This window comes from Orcinus orca, chromosome 15, assembly GCF_937001465.1.
Source record: "Orcinus orca chromosome 15, mOrcOrc1.1, whole genome shotgun sequence".
NCBI lineage: Eukaryota > Metazoa > Chordata > Mammalia > Artiodactyla > Delphinidae > Orcinus > Orcinus orca.
This window is the reverse complement of record NC_064573.1, coordinates 32,539,870-32,562,861: the sequence shown is the minus strand read 5'-3', so window position 1 is coordinate 32,562,861 and position 22,992 is coordinate 32,539,870. Positions and strand designations below refer to the sequence as shown.

The 22,992-nt window shown below is 36.1% G+C and overlaps 1 protein-coding gene across 5 annotated transcripts in view; it reads left to right on the top strand.

Moving 5' to 3' along the window:
* PIK3C3 (phosphatidylinositol 3-kinase catalytic subunit type 3) overlaps positions 1-22,771 on the top strand; it is a 155,094-nt gene extending 132,323 nt beyond the window's left edge. For 4 of the 5 annotated variants that reach the window (XM_033412469.2, XM_033412470.2, XM_004283538.3 and 1 more), the window contains 4 exons: positions 4,760-4,928; positions 11,035-11,125; positions 15,464-15,589; positions 22,408-22,771. In XM_033412469.2, the coding sequence (XP_033268360.1) occupies positions 4,760-4,928; positions 11,035-11,125; positions 15,464-15,589; positions 22,408-22,422 (401 nt within the window). In that variant the 3' untranslated portion in view covers positions 22,423-22,771. Of the gene's footprint in view, positions 1-4,759; positions 4,929-11,034; positions 11,126-15,463; positions 15,590-22,407 lie in introns of those variants that run through there. The other variant, XM_049697943.1, reaches the window with a different exon arrangement.
* Positions 22,772-22,992: the final 221 nt, after the last annotated feature.

Here is a 22,992-nt window from a genome sequence, read left to right as displayed (position 1 = left end):
AGGATTCTCTATGTATAGTATCATGTCATCTGCAAACAGTGACAGTTTTACTTCTTCTTTTCCAATTTGTATTTCTTTTTCTTCTCTGATTGTCGTGGCTAGTACTTCCAAAACTATGTTGAATAATAGTGGTGAGAATGGACATCCTTGTCTTCTTCCTGATCTTAGAGTAAATGGTTTCACTTTTTCACCATTGAGAATGATGTTTGCTGTGGGTTTGTCATATATGGCCTTTAGTATGTTGAGGTAGGTTCCCTCTAGGCCCACTTTCTGGAGAGTTTTTATCATAAATGGATGTTGAATTTTGTCAAAAGCTTTTATGCATCTATTGAGATGATCATATGGTTTTTATTCTTCAATTTGTTAATATGGTGTATCACGTTGATTGATTTGCGTATATTGAAGAATCCTTGCCTCCCTGGGATAAATCCCTCTTGATCATGGTGTATGATCCTTTTAATGTGTTGTTGGATTTTGTTTGCTAGTGTTTTGTTGAGGATTTTTGCATCTATATTCATCAGTGATATTGGCCTGTAATTTTCTTTTGTTGTAGTATCTTTATCTGGTTTTGGTATCACGGTGATGGTGGCCTCATAGAATGAGTTTGGGAGTGTTCCTTCCTCTGCAATTTTTTAGAAGAGTTTGAGAAGGATGGGTGTTAGCTCTTCTCTAAATGTTTGATAGAATTCACCTGTGAAGCCATCTGGTCCTGGGCGTTTGTTTGTTGGAAGATTTTGTATCACAGTTTCAATTTCATTACTTGTGATTGGTCTGTTCATATTTTCTGTTTCTTCCTGGTTCAGTCTTGAAAGGTTATACCTTTCTAAGAATTTGTCCATTTCTTCCAGGTTGTCCATTTTATTGGCATACAGTTGCTTGTAGTAGTCTGTTACGATGCTTTTATTTCTGCAGTGTCTGTTGTAACTTCTCCTTTTTCGTTTCTAATTTTATTAATTTGAGTCCTCTCCCTCTTTTTCTTGATGAGTCTGGCTAATGATTTATCAATTTTGTTTACCTCCTCAAAGAACCAGCTTTTAGTTTTATTGATCTTTGCTGTTGTTTTTTTTTTGTTTCTAATTCATTTGTTTCTGCTCTGATCTTTATGATTTCTTTCCTTCTACTAACTTTGGGTTTTGTTTGTTCTTCTTTCTCCGGTTCCTTTAGGTGTAAGGTTAGATTGTTTATTTGAGATTTTTCTTGTTTCTTGAGGTAGGATTGTATAGCTATAAACTTCCCTCTTAGAACTGCTTTTGCTGCATCCCATAGGTTTTGGATCATTGTGTTTTCATTGTCGTGTGTCTCCAGGTATTTTTTGATTCTTTGATTTCTTCAATGATCTCTTGGTAATTTAGTAATGTACTGTTTAGCCTCCATGTGTTTGTTTTTTTTTTACGTTTTTTCCCTGTAATTCATTTCTAATCTCATAGTGTTGTGGTCAGAAAAGATGCTTGATATAATTTCAATTTCTTACATTTCCAAGGCTTGATTTGTGACCCAAGATGTGATCTATCCTGGAGAATGTTCTGTGTGCACTTGAGAAGAAAGTGTAATGTGCTGTTTTTGGATGGAATGTCCTATAAATGTCAATTAAATCTATCTGGTATACTGTGTCATTTAAAGCTTCTCTTTCCTTATTTATTTTCGTTTTGGATGATCTGTCCATTGGTGTAAGTGAGGTGTTAAATTCCCCTACTATTATTGTGCTACTGTCAATTTCCTCTTTTATAGCTGTTAGCAGTTGCCTTATGTATGAGGTGCTCCTATGTTGGGTGCATATATATTTGTAATTGTTATATCTTCTTCTTGGATTGGTCCCTTGATCATTATGTAGTGTCCTTCCTTGTCTCTTGTAACATTCTTTATTTTAAAGTCTATTTTATCTGATATGAGTATTGCTATCCAGCTTTCTTTTGATTTCCATTTGCATGGAATATCTTTTTCCATCCCCTCACTTTCAGTCTGTATGTGTCCCTAGATCTGAAGTGGCTCTCTTGTAGACAGCATATAGATGGGTCTTGTTTTGTATCCATTCAGCAAGCCTGTGTCTTTTGGTGGGAGCATTTAATCCTTTCACATTTAACGTAATTATCGATATGTATGTTCCTATTACCATTTTCTTAACTGTTTTGTAGGTCCTTTTCTTCTCTTGTGTTTCCCACTTAGAGAAGTTCCGTTAGCATTTGTTATAGAGCTGGTTTGGTGGTGCTGAATTCTCTTAGCTTTTGCTTGTCTGTAAAGCTTTTGATTTCTCCATCGAATCTGAATGAGATCCTTGCTGGTAGAGTAATCTTGGTTGTAGATTCTTCCCTTTCATTAACGTATACCATGCCACTCCCTTCTGGCTTGTAGAGTTTCTGCTGATAAATCAGCTGTTAACCTTATGGGAGTTCCCTTGTATGTTATTTGTCGTTTTTCCCTTGCTGCTTTCAATAATTTTCCTTTGTCTTTAATTTTTGCCAATGTGATTACTATGTGTCTCAGTGTGTTTCTCCTTGGGGTTATCCTGTATGGGACTCTCTGCACTTCCTGAACTTGGGTGGCCATTTCCTTTCCCATGTTAGGGAAGTTTTTGACTATAATCTCTATAAATATTTTTTCTGGTCCTTTCTCTCTCTCTTCTCCTTCTGGGACCCTTATAATGTGAATATTGTTGTGTTTAATGTTGTCCCAGAGGTCTCTTAGGCTGTTTTCATTTCTTTTCATTCTTTTTCTTTATTCTCTTCCACAACAGTGAATTCTCCCGTTCTGTCTTCCAAGTCACTTATCTGTTCTTCTGCCTCAGTTATTCTATTGATTCCTTCTAGTGTAGTTTTCATTTTAGTTATTGTGTTGTTCATCTCTGTTTGTTCCTTAGTTCTTCTAGGTTTTTGTTAAACATTTCTTGCATCTTCTCGATCTTTGCCTCCATCCTTTTTCCAAGGTCCTGGATCATCTTCACTGTCATTATTCTGAATTCTTTTTCTGGTAGGTTACCTATCTCCATTTCATTTAGTTGTTTTTCTTGGGTTTTATCTTGTTCCTTCATCTGGTACATAGCCCTCTGCCTTTTCATCTTGTCAGTCTTACTGTGAATGTGGTTTTTGTTCCACCAGCTGCAAGATTGTAGTTCTTGTTGCTTCAGCTGTCTGCCCTCTGGTGGATGAGGCTATCTAGGATGGTTGATGGGAGGAACTGGTGGTGGGTAGAGCTGACTGTTGTTCTGGTGGGCAGAGCTCAGTAAAACTTTAATCTACTTTTCTGCTGACGGGTGGGCCTGGGTTCCCTCCCTGTTGGTTGTTTGGCCTGAGGCGACCCAACACTGGAGCCTACCTGGGTTCTTTTGTGGTGCTAATGGCGGACTCTGGGAGGGCTCATGCCAAGGAGTACTTCCAAAAACTTCTGCTGCCAGTGTCCTTGTCCCCATGGTGAGCCACAGCCACCCCCGCCTCTGCAGGAGACCCTCCAACACTAGCAGGTAGGTCTGGTTCAGTCTCCCCAGGGTCACTGCTCCTTCCCCTGGGCCCTGATGCACACACTACTTTGTGTGTGCCCTCCAAGAGTGCAGTCTCTGTTTCGCCCAGTCCTGTCGAAGTCCTGCAATCAAATCCCACTAGACTTCAAAGTCTGATTCTCTAAGAATTCCTCCTCCCATTGCCGGACCCCCAGGTTGGGAAGCCTGATGTGGGGCTCCGAACCTTCACTCCAGTGGGTGGACTTATGTGGTATAAGTGTTCTCCAGTCTGTGAGTCACCCACCCACCAGTTATAGGATTTGATTTTACTGTGATTACACCCCTCCTACCGTCTCACTGTGGCTTCTCCTTTGTCTTTGGATATGGGGTATCTTTTTTGGTTTGTTCCAGTGTCTTCCTGCTTATGATTGTCCAGTAGCTAGTTGTGATTCTGGTGTTCTTGCAAGAGGGAGTCCATTTCTTCATTCAACAATGATTGCTTAGTATGTGCTAGAAACTATTCTGAGGCTGGGGAAACAGCAATATACAAAATGCATAAGTCCTTGCCTTGGTGGTACTTAGATTGTAGAATCCAGGGTGTTACTTTTAGTGTTATAATGTATGCCTACTTTATACCTACTTGTAAATCAAAAGATGCTTTATGCTTTCAGTGGTGAATCATTCTAAAGTGATTGATCAGTCACATTCTTACATATGTGACCTACGAGTTTAGATGACTGCTCAAGGGTTTGTCTTCTTGGGCACTATAGCTGTATTCAGCCCTTGACAGAGGTGAATACTGTGCTTGGTTTCCTAGTCTGCAGCTAATGAGTAACACAGATTAGTTGGAAATGATTCAAATGAAGCTAACAATATAATTTGAAATTTGGGGGGATGTTTTTGAAGGTGGGGAGAATAGTGATAAGTTAAAGGAAGGATTCATCTCAGGAATACTTAAAGAAGTGATCTTCCTTTAGCATAAGAAATTTGCTACAAGATACTAATTTCTACTAATACCTTTAAAAGTTGTCCAGCCTTTAGCTATCTTTGGTTCTGGAGATCTAAAAGTAGGATTTAAATTTTAAAATATTACTGTGGGATGATTTTAAGTATAGTTTCATCAGAATGAATGTGAGCTGAAGGGAAATAAAATATGCTCTGAAGGCCACTCCCTAGCCTGTGGATACAGGATCAGACAATTTAATAGACTTCATCATGAACTAATATTCTTTATGAAGAGACACTGCTTTACCAATTATATGACATATCTATTTCCCAGTTCCTTAATATAAAATTCTGGAAACAAATGAGTTTTTTATCAACATCCAGGCAAACTCTTCCACATAGACTTTGGATATATTTTGGGTCGGGATCCAAAGCCTCTTCCTCCTCCTATGAAGCTGAATAAAGAAATGGTGGAAGGAATGGGGGGCACACAGAGCGAACAGTACCAAGAGTTCCGAAAACAGTGTTACACAGCTTTTCTCCACCTTCGAAGGTAAGTTGATTTGCTTGACATAGAGAATTTTGGTAAATTGATTTCACAGAGCAAGAAAAATATTTGTTCAAATGTATACATTCTTTAGCATCACTCTTTTTAAAATGACACAGGCAGCAGTATTTTTTAATGTACATTTGATAACTATTTTGATAAACAGTCTGATATCAAAGGAAAAAGACAGTTTCTTGCTTTCTCACTAATTATTTGACTGCTAAATCCCACCAAGTGGGAAGCTAGCATTACACAAGAATGAAGCATTTAGCTCACTTGGAGTGATTAGTCAAGTAATTTTTATTTTTTAGCACCTTTATCAACCTTAGTTTGGAGCATTCCGAAACAGTTGAAGAATAAACGTTACATATGGTTTTGTCTCTCTTCACCACCTCATCAGTCATTCTGCTTAAAAAAAATGTTGATTTTTTTCTCTATCCCTTTTTCTCTAAGGCCACTGTATCTCTGCTTCCTTCATCCAAATTTACTTAGGACTGGACATCATATATCATCAGGAAAAAGATAAATTAAAAGTCATGTTTGTTAAATTCAGGACATGGCTCTGATGGTTAGTCAAAAATAATGGATCATTTTATTCTAACTCCATTTTCAACTTAACTATGCAAAATGAATATTCTTAGTCCACCAGAAAAATCCCAGCTCAGGAGACACCTGTATGCTCTTCCAGGTGAATATGTAACCAGTAGAAGTGAGTTGCCTATGCACGTGGGCCCTGTCTTTTCTGTCTTTGTAACCTCAGCTTATAGACAGTATATGTATGTTGAATAAGAACCTTCAGTATTTGTACGAACAGTTCTGCATCACATCTGGAGTGAGGCCATGTTCCCTGGTGATATTGATACTACTGGTCCCAGGTGAATGGCTGTCTTATATTAATAAGGTTTCATCTTTGCAGTGGCTCAATAGGCCTTCACTGTTAACTCAGTCTCGACCGCAGGTCACAAACTTTAACGTACATTTTACAAACAGCTGCATTATTATCCTATGAGTGGTAGAGTGGCTCAGTTTTACTCTCCAGAAATGCTAAAGGAATAATGAGAAGATGGGTGTCTGGATGCAGAAGCACTTTCAGAGATGAAAATTCCACTTTAATACCTAGGATTTTTAATTTAAAATAGAGCCTACAGAAAGCTAGATGAAACTATGGTGATCTCAATGAGGAGGCAGACAAGATGATATGCAATGATAACTAGAGAAATGTCAAAGGTGCTCTATCTTATTGAAAGCAGAAAGAAAACAATGTGTCTTATAAACTGTCATTGATAATGGATTAGTAGCAATTCAGCAAAATGAGAAAATAGGCAGATTATTAGTACAGAGCCAAAAGTTAACTTTCCTCACTACTAAGAAAAATCATAAAGAGATTAATCTACCTCACTTTATGTTAAGTCTTCATGAAAATTGTTTTACTTTTTTATTTTCAAAAATTTCACTGTTAAGATTAGCTAGACCCTAATATTTTGATAAACATTTATTTTTTAATGTTGTATTTTAGAATATGGTTCAGTTAGTAAAAATTTCTCTTAGGACATAAGAATTAACCAGATAGCCAAAAATTTGTTTGGAGGTAAGGATATTTGACACACTTATTATTAGAGTTTTTAGGTGTGACCAACTGTGTTCTTTTCATGGTTTTTGTTGATTGCTGATCAACAAGAAATCATTGAATAAACTGTGGACCACAAACAGAGCAGTCCCTTTTGAATTAAGTTATGAATGTTACTTGTACAGGTGCCGGAACACACTTTATGGTGTGATTTTCATATAACAAAATACACTGTTATACCAATAATAAATTAGAAAATTTATTTTTTGAATACTCTTATGGCAACTCTTTAGTAATGCTAAAACATTTTAAATATTAAGTGTTCAAGGAAAACATAACTTCTCTTAATCCATGTTTATGCCAAACACCATGCTAGACACTGATGATACAAAGAGGGCCTAAACTTTTCAGTAAAAATATTGAAATTTGGAATGCATTTTGCTGTATCAAGCAAAGTTCTTAGATTGTCTTAGAGGATGTTTGCCTAGTCACCAAACAGCAGTGAATCTATTGATCACACCTCTTTTCATCATTAATCTCATTGTTTTCCCTTCTAGAAGTAGTACACTTGTTAAATAAATATTTTTATAGGATTCTACTCTGATATTTGTTGCATGCAAAATGGATAGATTGTAGGGGAAACAAGATGTCTGAAATGCTGTTAAGAACCTCACTTGTTGTAGTTAATGCTTTTTATTCTTAGTATTGAAGGTTTTTACTGAAAAATTTAGACCATCTTTGTATACCCAGTGAGTAGCATGGTGGTTGGCATAAACATGGGTATGAGAAAGAGTTCATTTTCCTTGAACTCTGTACTTAACCTACTCCTTTTTAAAAATCTAATTTATATCACATCCATCCTTACATCTTTGTTTAGACTTGGTTTTGCCCACTTTGCCCACTCTATCATTTTTTTAAACTTAACCTTATATTTTCTTTTGATAATGGCTTTAAAGATTTCTGGTAACCTTTCTGTTTTTCTGGATAGCATTTGAATGACTAATATATAATTTCTGTTTTGTGTAACTGGTTCTGTCTTAAATGGAAAATGCAGGTTAATGGCAACAGATGTAAAAGATTAATACAGTTAAGGTAGTGACAGGTTATCCACAAAGTAATTGGATGTTTAAGCTTCTTATAGAATATTCCATTTTATATTTATTTACATTGTTTCCCTTTGCCATAATAATAGAAGCATGGGTGGTTATATGTATACCAGCAGATAATGGAGAAAACATTAATATTTGCCTTTTACAAAAGGAACACACATGCTTCCATAAAGGCAGACATTTTAACATAGATCCTGGCTGACCGTTAAAATCACCTGGGGTTCTTTGTGGGCTAAGGGGGGACCAAAACAGTTCTGAGCCCCATCAGATTTAATTGGTCTGGGATTTGGCCCAGTCATTGGTATTTTCAAAGAAGCTTCCCAAATGAATTTAATGGGCAGCCAGGTATGGGATATACTTTGAAATATCCCTTTCAAAACTGAACCTTGTATTCCTCTCCCTGTGTTACCTTGTGGTAGATTCCTGAGATCCCCCTATGGCAAGGTTGGGACAAACCCCATATAGTCAACAAAACAGAGTATGAATAATTAAGGGTTCATTGAAAGAATATTTTTTCGTAACATAATATGTAGCAGTTGGTTGTATCCTACTGACACCAGTCCTTACAAGCCTTCTCAGTGGACCCTTTTCTCTATTTCCATTTCCTACATACCACAGAGCTTAGAGAACGGCCTGGTGCCCTTTTTGCTCCCTAATGCCACTTCCGAACCATTTCTTCCCATTGCCTTCTTAAAGAAGGAAAGCCTAGACACACACCGTGAAATCAGATGAATTACCTACTGCTGACCATCAACTGCCTATTTCCCTGTCATTTTCATTCATTGAAAATTTTGTCTTCTTCTTCAGGCCTGCTTCTGTGACTTCAACATCTGCATAAATGGTCCAGCCATGACCGGACCCCTCTCGGGGCTGTGTCCACCTCATGTAAAGCCAACCTTGGCCACTCCCTCTCATCAGTAGTAAATTTACCTCTCCAAAATCTTGATCCCCCACTTTTCACTTACTAGCCTCCTTTCTTCCTTCAGGTTTCTCCAGTAAGTCTTCCAGTCCTACTCTGCTATTGAAACTAATTTTATCAAAATAAACAATTACCTATACCAAATCCAGTGGCCACTTTTGCTTCCTAGAAGCTTTGACACAGTTGACCATGTCTTTGTTCCTAAAAACATTTCTTTTATTTGGTGTAACCTACTCCTCTATTTTCTTTTTGCCTTACTGGTCACTCCTGCTTCTTTGCTGGTACCTTCCCTCTTCTTCCTGACCTCTATATATTAAACTATCTACAAGTTCCATATCAGTATAAAGAGTTCTGGATCTTTTTCCCCTAAACTCTCTCTTAAGCATTTACATCTAGACTTGTGACTTTAAATAGGATCCAAATGCTGATGATTCCAAACTATTACCACCAGCCCTATTATCTCCTCTGAAATATGTCTAACTGCCTATTTGACATCTCTACTAAGAATGTAGTAGGGATCTCAAACTCAATATGTGTCTAAAATGGAACTCTTGATTCCCTGCCCCAAATCCTGTTCTTCTTTCATTCATTTTTTTTTTTTAATTTTGATAAATAACCATAGTTCCCCATGTAGGCTAAATCCTTGGTGACATTCAGGTTCTCTGTTCTCCCCTTTATTGAAGGCATCTTGAAACAAGTGATATCCAGTCCATCTCCAAAATATAGCCTGATAATGTCCATATTATTTATTTTCCACCTGGACATCTGTAAAATAGTTTCCCTTCCTCCATTCTTATTCCCCACAAGATAGCCAGTGTGGGCTTTTACAAAATGCATATCTGAGTATGTCACTCTACTCTTTAAACTCATTTATTTCAGTACAGTTAGAATAACATCATACCTCCCTAAGATGACTTTTCTCCCCACCCCATCAGTCTTTGACCCATTTTGCTGTTTTTTCTTTATTTTTAAAAATCTTTTGTCAGTCAAGTACTCATGAAATTATCTTCTTTGTCAGTTTATTGTGTGAGTCCCCACCCTCCTCCAGAATGTAAGCTTCATGAGTATGTAGAAACCTTGTTTGTTCAGTTCACCACTATACCCATAGTGCCTAGAACAGTGTTTAGAGTGAGTACTCAATAAATATGTGTTGGTTGAATGAATAAAATTATTATGTGGGTAGAAATGGAATAAGCTGTGACATGGTTTTTATCAGTTCCCACAAGGAAATCAGTAACTTTTAAAACTATAAGTTCAAGCTGTTTAGCTATTATCATACTTTTTTTAAAAGAGTATAATTGAGTTGGGGCCTAATTTGATTAGAAGATTATATCAAGGTAGAATTTTTTCATTATAGTGCCTGATTTTCATGGGTAATATAAAATTCAAAAATGATGAAATAGGTAATTTGAGGTTCATATGGATAGTCATTTTTGTCTACAAGTTCTATTTTCATTACAGTTCAAGTATTAGTTTTTATGTACTTTTTTATATTATGGATAAGTAGATGGCTGGAATAAAGGTTCTGCATAACCTAAAGTCCTGACTTCCATCCACTCGAGAAGACAATGCAAGGCACTTGTGTTGACACTTCTACCAAGACCAGCTAGAAACCTTCATTGCCTAAAACCAAAGCTTTCTTCACTTACATCCATCCCCAAAGTCAAACCTGGACCTCGTTTTATCACTACAGTGCTGCAGGGCCGCTCAGGGCATAACTGTCCAAGGGGAGAGTGTTCTGGAGCAGGAGGTGGATTGCACCCAGTGTACACTTAATGATACCTTTCCCCACATGGCTGCACTCCTGGAAATGAGATTTGGAATAGTAACATTCTTTATTCTTGTTTGGAGGAGGATGAAAAGTTTGATGATTGATGAGGATAAACCTTTAGTTCCTACAGGGGCCAGCATACTCCAAAGGTGAAGTTATTTAGATATCTTGCACATATTTAGTGTAGAAGAGTACAAGCTATTTTCTCCTCTGTTTAGGGTTGCTTATATCCAGGCCAGTCATTATATTTTCGAAGATGGTGGGATTAGTGTCCCTAGAGGATATTTATGAATGATTAGTGAACTCACACTATTTCCCTTTGACTCATTTACCCATGACATACTGAGGTAGTCTTAAGGTAGCAGATTCTTGTCAGCATTGAGCAAAGACAGATCTTCATTGCTTAGTAATGCTAATTAATGGTATAAAGCAGATTCCCCTTAGATCCCTTCTAAAAAGAATATACTTACTAAAGAATGAAAAACTGTCATTATTAGATGGTTACTCCAAAAGTGTGTTCCCTAGTGGGGGACCTAGAAATGGCATTATATCAAGACCTTAGAATAAGATATGTTTTCAAGGCTTGCTTTTCATTGAGACAGCTGGTGAATAAGCTCACATTCTATTTTCCATAGGAGTAATAGTAATCATTATAAAGCACTACTTCTAGGAGTGCTCTTAATATGAGAAAGAATGGCAAAATTCTAACACATTGCTATTTATTTTTCTTTCCCACTCTCCTTTAGGTATTCTAATCTTATTTTGAACTTGTTTTCCTTGATGGTGGATGCAAACATTCCAGATATTGCTCTTGAACCAGATAAGACTGTGAAAAAGGTAATTTTTATACATCCTCAGATATCATAGTCTACTTTTCATATGTAAAAAATAACAGGGTTTTAACAACCCATTTCCCCTTGTCCTGACCCCTAGACTCTTAAGTAACATGAATTAAGAAAGAGACCTTGTGTATATTTTTGTTTCACATTCCAGAATATGACAGCCTCTCAAGTCCTCTGCAACAAGTTTTATCCCCTTGCCTGTTTGTACCCACAGTCACATGAATAGGTCACTACACCAGGAGAGGGAGCTTACTATCACAGCCCTTGCTCTTTGTCCTGAAAGTTTAGCTTCTCTTTAATATTCCTACTGGGATACCTGATTCCTGGTACTCCCAGACTAAGCCTGCTAAGGATCAGAAACAAAATATTGTAATAGTATGGAGAAGCAGAAGCAAACAGCCATTCTTTATCCTTCCCATTCATACCCTTGCTTACAGGGGTTTCTTACTGTGTCAGGAGAATAGAGACCTGCCTTAACTTAACCTGCAAAGAGAAGAATGAAGGAAAGCCATCACGTAGATGAGCAGTTATTCAGAACAATCGTACCCTGAGTTGCAGCAGGAGATGGGAGGAAGGGTAACAGATTTGAAGATTTTTATTCAAATTAATTTCTTACTCTCTGATTCATTGAGAGGGATGTATGTAGTGTACTTTATTTATCCAAAGGTAACATAAAATGATCTTAAATATCAGTGTGGTTATTAATACTGAACTTCAAAGTTAGTGTAGTTTTTTAACTTACAGAGGTATAAAATTACTAAAATTAAAACAGTCTCATAGATGGAATTGCCCTGGTGGTTAAATTAATAATTGGCACCAAAATCCCTAAGTTCTGATGTAATTGACTCTGAGCATTATTAGAAAGGTACCTCTGTGGTTTAAACATTGTCTTGGTCCATTTGGGCTGCTATATATAACAAAATACAAGAGACTGCATGGCTTGTAAACAACAGAAATTTATTTCTCATGCTTCTGGAGGCTAGAAGTTCTAGATCAGGGTGCCAGAATGGTCAAGTTAAGGCCCTTTTTGGGTCGAAAACTTGTTGTATCTTCATAGAGTGGAAGGCACTAGGAAGCTCTGTGGGATCTCTTTTATAAGAGCACTAATCCCATTCATGAGGGTTCCACCCTCATGACCTAAACACCTCCCAAAGGGTCCACCTCCTAATACTATCACATTGGGCATTAGTGTTTCAACATGGATTTGGGGGATACAAAAATATTTACATCATTGCAAACATGAATGAAGCTAATCTCTTTTACCTAATTTTATGAGTCATTGGCAAGCAATGAGAGGGATTTTAATGTAAATATTTTATTGCTTAACGATTTAAGGAAATTATGTTCTTATTAAGATTTCATTTATTATTATCCAGGAAGCACTGTTTCAGCACCCCCCACCCCCAAACTAGGCAATGGACTACTTATCACACTAGGTTTTGGCCTGGGTTATTTTTTGTCAATTTAAGCTCATCCATCAAGAAACATGGTTGATGAACGTTTTCTTAGCTAAAGTTGATGACTGCACCAGATTTAAAATGTTGTTGCCTTTTTTTTTTTGCTTTGCTGTTTTCAGGATCTGTTTTTGCTGTTTATTTTAAACCCATCTATCTCTGTCATATGTTCACTGTTGCCTGACTTCACTTGTGTTCAGAAGTCATTTATGAAAGTTCTAACAGTATTTGTCAAACGGAGTCTTCCAGTTTCTTCTGCCAGTTGTTATATAGTTACTGTTCTTTTGTTTCAACTTTTGCTTCTCTTTTAGAGAATCATGATTTTATTGTTTAGTTTGTTACCAGCTCTCTTTATGGCATCATCCTTTAACACATGAAGCAATTAATTTATGGGGAAGAAAAGCATGTACCTTAGTCATTTTTCTTTATACTATTTACTCCCTAGCTGTTTATTCTAGTTTCAATTAAGTGAACCTTGAACAAAAAGTATTTTACCATATTTTTACCCAAAAGGGTATTCCATAAAGATTTATTTGCTTGCTACTGTTTTATCAAGAATGTGAAGTAACCAATTGCAACATAAACTTGACTTTAAAGTAATAATAATATTGGAAAGTGATGCTGCAATAGACTAAAATTTATGTTTCATATTGTTTGGCTTTTTTAAGAAGTAGAAATAGGTTTTAATACTTTGTGAAATAACACTTGCTGGCATTACTTTGAAGTCTTACTACCTAGAAAATTTTTGCATTGATCTCATGAATGAAAGCCAGCTAAAGAAACAGAGTAGCACATTTGAGGCTGAAGTCTTCAGAGAAGTACATATTATTCAAATGATTTAATCATAACAAAGTTCAACAATATTTTCCTTTTTTCTAACATATTTTAGTACATATATATCAATTTCTTTTTACTTCTTTTTAAACTGTCTACTCATTTTATGGTGCTTCATAGATAATTGCGTTTCTTACAGATTTTGAAGGTTGTAGCAACTCTGTGTTGAGCAAGTCTGTTGGTGCCATTTTTCCAACAACATTTGCCCACTTTGTGTCTCTGCATCACATTTTGGAAATTCTCACGATATTTTAAACAAAGGGTATCTTATCTACCTTTGAAAGACAGTGCAGAGGCTGAGATTTACAAGTGTGTATCCTTTTGCTTAAAGGCACTCTCCAGATTGTTTTGAGTGCAGCCTTACTAATGAGGTATGAAAGGAGAGGGTTTGGAGCTGGTAGGGATAGCCAAGAAGTCAGGGGAGAAATTCTGGAAAGGTGAAAGTCACAGAGGTGACTTAGGGGACAATAACAAGTAGCCTAACATAAGTCAGTATATACGAAAACAGATCAACCATTTATATGTTGTTAACCTTCTTTGTTATAAAAGAGAATATCTTCATATTTGGCAAATAACATTTTCTTTATATGCTAAATACATATCTTCTGTTTGTAATTTAAGTACTTATGTAAGTATGCAAGTTTTGATAAATTGGGTTAAAGTTTTATTTTGATTCTCCTGCCCTACAGTTTTTTGACGTTCTTAAAAAATAGTTCCAAAATTGTCAGACGTGACCTCTCTAAGTAGAAATCAAGGAATATAATGGATTAAACTCTTTAACTGGGACCCAGAAATGGGAGAGAGAGTTGATTGAAAGTATACTTTTAGGTCTCCCTCCACCAAATTGTCCTTCACTTATTATATTAACCTCTCTTTTACCTCCTCTATCCTGAGGCTGAGGGCTGTCGGATCAGCTGGTATACTTCCAGTGCAGTGAAGAGAAAAGAGCACTGAGCAGGGCCATGGGTTGTCATACTGTCTGCCCTTTCTTCTTCCTGGTTTTATAGTAGTTAAACTCTATACTTAAAAGGAAATACTAAATGTGGACCACTTTTTATCCACTTGGAAATCCCATTTTCTCCTAGCCTGCCTTTTCAGAAATATATATGGGTTATTTATAAGAGGAGAAAGGAGTTAGTACAATGGTTAGTGCAGTAGGATGCAATTGTCTGGAAGTGAAAGCCACTTATCATCAGTTAAAGGTCCCTGGATTGGCTGCATAAATTCTGTGTCTCAGTTTCTGCATCTTATAGATGGAGATACTATCTACCTCAGAGCCATCTGAGAGTTGAGTGAAATACTTTGCACAGTGTTTAGCACAAAGTAGTCATTCAGTAACATTGGCTTTTGTGTTTTAGGGAACTATTCTGATATATATCTCTACTAAGTTTTCTAGTACTTATTGCTATTGAGAATCAACTGTATGTTTTAATATGAAATAATGAAAAAGTCCTCTGTCTTTGGAAATTATAGGCCAGTTGAAGTAGTTCTTTGCAGAAGTACAGGGAACTCCTATAGGAAAGGGGACATTTTAGAAGATCTAGTTTAGTTCATTTTGCCAGCAATTGACATAGTTCCTGTTCTTGTGTAGGCAGAGAAGGTGAGGGAGAATAGTAATATAAGCTTACCTTGCTATATCCATTTCATAAAGTGAAGGAGATTGTTAATAATTATTATGTCACAATTTAAATCTTATAATTCTAGCTTTGAAATGCAAATACTAAAGCACACCTTTGAGTTAAAAGAACAATTTTTGTCTCTTTTTAAATTTGCAGGGTCTAACAGAATTATATTTTCTATTCACTTTGTTAATTTTTTTCTGCAGAAATATTTACAACCAACAAAGATAGGGTGATATAAAGAGCATATAGCAAAAAGTAAAGTTCCACATTCAAGAGAATAGTATTCAGAACTCCTTACAGGTTATGAATCATTTCTTTGGCATAGAATAGTTCATTGTAATAATATCTATATCTGTTTGTTCTTGTCTTTTCGAAATGTGTGTTTTTCTTTATTCAAAAGCTAATAAGACTGTGACCTTGTAGGTTCAGGATAAATTTCGTCTAGACCTGTCTGATGAAGAGGCAGTGCACTACATGCAGAGTCTGATTGATGAAAGTGTCCATGCTCTGTTTGCCGCGGTGGTAGAGCAGATTCACAAGTTCGCCCAGGTAAGTTCTCTGAGGGCAGTGTGTTCATCTCAGCTTCTCCGTGTACTACCCTAGAATCCTCACAGAACCATACCTTTCCCTGCCAATGACATCTTTTCTGTTTTTTTTTGTCAAGCCTTCTTGACATCTCACCAACCTTCCAATGTGAAAGTGTTCGATGCACTAGTAACATGCACTAAAACATCCCACTGAAATGTTCTTAGTAACTAAATTGTGGAGTGTCAGCATAGGTGTATCTGTCCTTTTTAGTCAGTGGTGACTATAAACCCTTCTTGAGAATAATCTTGGGTCTAGCAGAGGCCTTGACAAGTGAGACTTGGACACTCGTTGGATTTTGGTAAACTGTGAAGTGCTAGGAAAGGAGTTTAGAAGCTGAGAAAAGCGATGTGTAGCACATACAGATCTATTTGTAGACTTTTGGTTAGCAGACTCTTTCCTATAAATGTTTGAGGGAAGACTTTTTGATGATAAACCTCAGATTTGAAAACTGTTTTAGTTTTAAACTTCATAATGAGGTTGATGCTGGAAGTGATCAGCAAACAGAAAAATTAGGCCGCTTTCCTCTCCCACATCCTCTCACTCCTCTCCTTGTAAACTCCTTCCTGACTTTACACATTCAGTTAATAATAATTTTACAAATAACCCAAGCTCAAAGCTTGTCTGTTTTAACTTCTCCCTCACTCAGTATACAGAATGTTACCAAGTCTTGCGAGTTTCTTTAAGCATTTTTTAAATCATCGTTTTCTGTCATTTTTCCATTATAGACATTTTAACCCAGTTGTTTTTCACTTTATGATACCTTGGGTAACTAAAATCCTTCATAACTGTTCTCTCTGTTTTAGTATTTTTTTTTTCTTGCAGCATTCTTATCTTTATTATGCTAAATATTTCAGTTAGATATATCTTCACAAAATACTGTTTTACACTGGGTTTTGTTTTGTTTTGTTTTAAATTTAAATGTGAAAAGTGTTTCCCTAGTGCCTAAAAGTGACATCCAATCTCTAGGAACTCAAGGCCTTCCAGACTGCTGTGTTCTAAACTTCTTTCTAAGCTATTTTCCTAATACTCTCTTTCTCTCAATATTTTTATCCTCTTCCATTTCTCTGGCTACTTTGCTGTTCTATTTCTTCAGCCCAGAATATCCATCTTCTTAATAATGAATCATCTGTAAACTCCTGCTTGCTAAAATCCAGTCTGTCCTTCCAAGATCTATTCTTAATGCCACTCTGATTCATCTTCCTCTGAATATTAATAGTACTTTGTACTTTTATTATAAGTTGAACTTATATTTTGTTTTCTATTACAGATATTTGGATACTTACCTTATAACTCCTAAAATGCAAACTTCTTAAAGGATGGGATGTATATCAGTGACCCAGAAACACAGTGCCTTTAAACACTTAAGAAATATCTAATGAGCATAAGGGAATTTTTTTCCTGTAAATGTTAGCTGATACTCTTTCTCTCTCTGAACAAAACATGTTTCTTCTCTCTGAACACCAGTCTGAGTCATATTTTATTATAAGTGCCAACTCAAGGTTTGATTCACATGTCATTAATCATAGTCACTTCTCAAGAGAGTAAACTGTGACTCAGATAGTAAGTAAGTGACTTGTCAGAGCCACCAAGCTAGCTAATGGCAGATCTGGATCAGCATATAGCACAGCAGAATATTTTAGAGCTGTAAGGGAAAAAGGCCCAGAGATGTATAATGACTTAGCCAACTTCATGTGTCTAACAAGGCACAGAATCAAGGCTTGAACCCAGATCTTTTGACCCCCCATATCCAACCAATGATAATCTAGATTACTTTGTAGTTTGCCGAACTCGAGTCTTCTTTATCAGAATCCCATATTCTTTTTTATTTTCTACTGAGGTATAGTTGATTTACAATGTTATATAAGTTTCAGGTGTACAACATAGTGATTAACAAGACTCCCATATTGTTTATCCCAAGAAGTTAACCTGAAAATATCCATGCTCTTAGGTTCCTTTAAATATGTCATCTCTGCTCATACTTTTGTACAACTAAAACAATATCAACATAAGAGTAACATAAGAGGGCTTCCCTGGTGGCGCAGTGGTTGAGAGTCCGCCTGCCGATGCAGGGGACACGGGTTCGTGCCCTGGTCTGGGAAGATCCCACATGCCGCAGAGCAGCTGGGCCCGTGAGCCATGGCCGCTGAGCCTGCGCGTCCGCAACGGGAGAGGCCACAACAGTGAGGGGCCCGCGTACTGCAAAAAAAAAAAAAAGAGTAACATAAGAATATTAAATTTAATTGGAACTTGCTTAGGCATTGAAGGGTACCAGAGATACTAAATGAGGTCTTAATTTCACATAAGTCTTTTCAAATTATAAAATTATAGATGCATACTTGTTTCTTAACTAATCTCTGAGGAAGTTTATTTTCCCTTTGAAATTCACATTCCTAAATATACATTTTCTAAATATTGATACTAATAAATCACATGCACACTCAAATTTTGATGATCAGCATCTGTTTTTTGTCACTCATAGCATTTATTATAAGGATGCATTTTGCTAACTGAGTTACGCTAATTTTAGTGTATTCCTGTTAATCATTATGGATTATAGAACCCAGTTTTTAGAAAATGGAGGTAGACAGATACATGCTAACAAAAGTTCTTTCTACATAAAAGAAGTATTCTTTAAAATGACTAAAAAATTGCCAGATACAACTATTATGTTGAAATGCTGAAAAGGCTTATTTTATTCCATCACGCCAATTGCTAGTAAGGGTAGAGATTAAACATTGCAATATTTGTTGCCTAGCAACACCCACCTATTAGTAGTAGAAATTTTCCACTGAAAAACACTTTTATTTGGGTCATTGTCTTTGAAATTGCATCATCAGAACTCTTCTTCCCAGCAGAAAGGTGGAGGTCACTTAGTTTGGATCACTTCCTGCTCTAAAACTATGCCTTTCAATGGAAATCTCTCACATTGCAGCCCATTCCTTTCCAGTTTCTGCTTTTTCCTGTCTCTCTTCACTGATTGATGGTAGAAGTTTGGAGAAAGGGGATGTGATTTTCATTAATCTTAATACATATTAATCTAATTAAATGAATCTTTATAGATAGGGTTAGAAATATATATATTTTTTCACACTAAATGTTAAAAAGTAAGAACAGATTGCATTCAGAAATTTTACCTAAGTCCCAGCTCAGGATACTAAGAACAAAGATCACTGTCATCCATCTGGCAAGGACCCTTCCTTAGCCCCTGGATGTTCAAGGAGGAGGACCACAGGTCCGAGTGGAGGGTCACATGAATGTGCAGTCCCATCTGTGCACCTTTAACTTAAGAGAAGCCAGCTATACACACACACTCTTACACTTGAGGGGGTTAAAAAAAACAACAGTGAAAGGAGGAAAACAGTGTGTTCCTTATGCCTGATATTTCCCATGTGTCTAGTAAATGTGTCAGGGACTCCCTCCGAAGTGTTTCAGATCTGACGTTCCTGCCATAACGTAACTTCTTACAATGCTGAATGTCATTCCAATATTGAGGGTTCTCATTTTTTTTTGTACAACATGGCCTCAGTACAAGCCATCTGCCCCATCTGCTGTTCAAACAAAGAAATAGGTTTTTTGCATCAGTGCTGAGGGGAAAGCTTCCTATTTTGGACTCTTTGAGAAATGACTCCAGTATGTTGCCTTCTGAAGGGCTTTTCTTGAGTAATTTTGTTTATTTATATTCTGTTTTACCTTTAGGTACTGATCTTAGTTCTTAAACCCAGTGTAGGATGTTTCCACTGTAACTGTTCTACTCTCATCTACTTTAAGAAGGCATGGATGCAAAAGATGCCCTAAGGAGAAGAGACTAGAGCATCATTTCTGATTTTACATTATATGGACCTTATTTTACCTTTAGGAATAAAGAAGAGCAATGTAAAATATTTCATTGATCAAAACATAAAGTATTGAATTCTGTGACCAATTAGAAATTCTTCAGTTCTAAAACAAAGTGATTTTTAATTTAGTAAATATTTTTCTAAAGAGTCAGATGATTCCCAGATACGTGGCTTAAATAAATAACACCAGTATATCATACAAAACTATTTTTTATCATTTTGTGTCCCAGATCTAGCCCTAATATATTTGAGTTATCCTGTAAGGAATAATAAGAAGAACAACAACAAAAACACAATAGTAGCAATAATAGCAGCCTATTGAACACTTAAATGTGCCAGAAATTATGTAAACTTTTTTCTCGTCAGTACCTCCTTTAATCCTCATACCTGTAGAGTAAATGTATCACTAGGCTTGTTTACAGATGAGAAAGCTGAGGCTTAGATAGGTTAAATAACTTGCCCAAGGTCTTAAGGTGAACAGGTGAAAAAGTCCAGATTCAAACTCAAACCCTGGATTGTAGAAATAGACAGTAGTTTCTAAATAATGTTTCTCTCAATTTACATCTATGTCTTAATTTATTAGGTATGAATAGATTATGTGGTGAGTGGTGAGTTTTAAAAATAACTTGTAAATTTTAAAAATGATCTTTTAATTTTCTCTCTTTAATCTTTCATCTGAGCATCAAAAGAAAAAAAATCCATGCAGACAGCCAATAGTGTATGACATAAAAAGGAGTTATTGGGAACAGTTAATCCCTGATAAATATGATAAATATGGGATATCACTTATCTTGTACATTGGCCAAAACCCAGTCTTGAATTTTATCGACTCACATGTTCTCTCTTGTTGCACTGCAGTCAGTACTGCTGCATAACTATGTTAAAACCTATGATGTTATAAACTATAATATAGGCACTTGGTACATTACAAATGTTTTAAGGTTTTAAGATTAGTTATCGTAATAGCAGCACTCAGCAGAATGCTCCATAACTTTCAGCTAAAATTCCCTACGGTTTATTTTTCATCAGTACAAATTTAATTTCCTTATCTTTTCTAAGGAAAGTTTTCAGACACTTGAATGCACTCCATGGTAAGATTTGCCTGTTTGGTTCATTATCGGCTTTAGTAAGTTTATTTGTAATACTAACTATTGTTTTCCCTCCCCTCTGTTATATCGAACTTTTATGTAAGTTCTTCAAATGTGAAGGGAGTGGAATATTTTGGGCTGGCTCTACTACATAGTGTTACTAATTTTTTCCCCCATAGGTACAGACACTTTGAAATATTTATGAAATCTGTTAGAGACCATCTGTTTAGTAGCAGCATTTTTCTCGCATACAAACATACGTATACACAGGTGTGGATACATAGGTGTGGTTTTTCTTTGTTTCCAGGGTATTTAGACTTCCTAGCATGTCAGTGAGGAACTTTCGCAGTTTGCCTTTAATCTGCATTTTCAACTTTCATCATCTTCTACCAGCCTTCTAAAAGAACCTTCTTTGTAACCCTGATGAGCTACCCCATGACACTTCCTATACCCAATATCCCTACTTCCCCAAGTAGTACACCTTTTTCTTTGCCTAGAATGAGTCCCCACCCATTTGTCTAACTTTCAGGTGTGTGCAGGGGAGGGGTTGCGGGTAGGGGTAAATAACTGTTTCTTTATATAAGCATTTTGTCTTAAAGTAACTTGGGGTCTCCCACAGAAGCTGAACTGTTCCTGGTACATAGTACCAAATAAATGTATGTGATTTTATGTAAGTGCCAAGGACCATTTGAGAAGTTTATTTTCTCTGATACTACCTTTAAGAAAATACTTAAATAGCTTCTTAAATTATAAATTACATTCCTTTTATTAGCATTAAAAATAAATCTTACCATATTCTTTCTAGAATTGCCACTTTAAATTATATAGATTAAAATCAGTCAGCATCTTTCACATTATACGCATATACACGCATGTGCACATACATACACAAACCCACTTGTCAGCACGGTTCTTTTTCCTTCCCGTTTTCTTTCAGAGTAATAATGAGGTGAAGTTCATAGAAACAAAGTTTTGTGACCCATAAAAAGCATTCTTAATTCCTCCAAGATAAGCCAGCATATATTTGACTGAATCAGAGGGCACATGAGGTGTGGATGACTCACCCCAAAAAAGTGCCCAGAGTTGTTCTTACTGAGAGAGTGGGTGATTGTACATGTTAAAGACGACAACCTTTAACTGTTGTACATTACTTTGAGATAATTGTGAGGGTGCCTAGCACAAAATAGGTGCTAAAAATGTTGATATCTTTTATTTTAACGTGATATTTTAATATTGAACACTATTAATGTATTGGCCCCAAAACAACTCTTGACTGGGCCTTTCTTATTCTTTCAGGACTGCTTCCTTTGATTTTTTTTTTTTTCCAGACCATTTCTGTACTCTGTATTGTGCATTGGCTGCACTCTGGAATAAATTATACATTTTCACAGTCTCTAAAAATGTCATACCAAGAACTAAGCTCACTACTCAAAATATTAATCATCTGTCACTGCAGAATTCAGTGGAATTTTTGCCTTCCTAGTGCTAGATTTGTCTGCTGTGTAATAATGAGATCATCTTGAGCTTACAGTTAGCAAACATTCCCTCTCCCAAATATTTGCTCATATAAACTGATTTTTAAGCCAAGTCTTAGGAATCCTGTACGTTGTAGTTAATTTAAATCCTCTACATGGCATGTAGTAAAGTAATAATTTCACCTTTTTTTTTTTAATAGAAGACTTTTTTTAAAAAAAATTAAGGACTGGAATTACCTGAGGGTGTTTTGGGTTTTTTTTTTCTATTAAAGAATTATATGTCTCTTTGTAAGCAGTTTTTAGAACTATAAACTTGTTTCTCTTTCTTTGTGAACAGTGAAGCTAATTATTTTCTGTTTCTTTGTTTTTAATTTTTGTAGTACTGGCGAAAATGAAATTGGTTTGGCCCATCAAGATGCTTGTCTCTGTAAGGAAACTACTTTAGAAACAACATGTTTATAACGAAGACTTCAGGCTAACGAGCAAGGAAGAGAATATTAGTCTTCAAAATACCATATATCCTAAATGTTAAAGGCATCCTAAATGCCTGAATTCTGTTTCCTTGGTTGTCCTTGCTTAAATATGGTCCCGAAGGGTTTGTTCTGATATATTGTATATATTTATTTTCAAATGTACACATTGTTAATAAGCTAAGAAGTAAGAATTTTGTTCCAGAACCACGTACATATTATGAGAGCTCTGAAGGAATTTCATGTTGACATAGTAAAACATTTTAGTCTTCAAGTTTGAAAGTCCATTTTTTTCTTCATCTCTTCATATCAGATGAGCAGTTATATGAATCTGGACTGTCTTAGTTTTGGTTGGTTGTTTGTCTCTCCCTCCCTTGTTCCCTTTCTCTCTTCTTCCTTCTCCTCTCCCCCTACATTTTTTTATTTTTTAATTTTTTGTCCTATAACACTCAAAGTTTTACACGTTATGGCCTATTCATTTATACGTTGAGAATT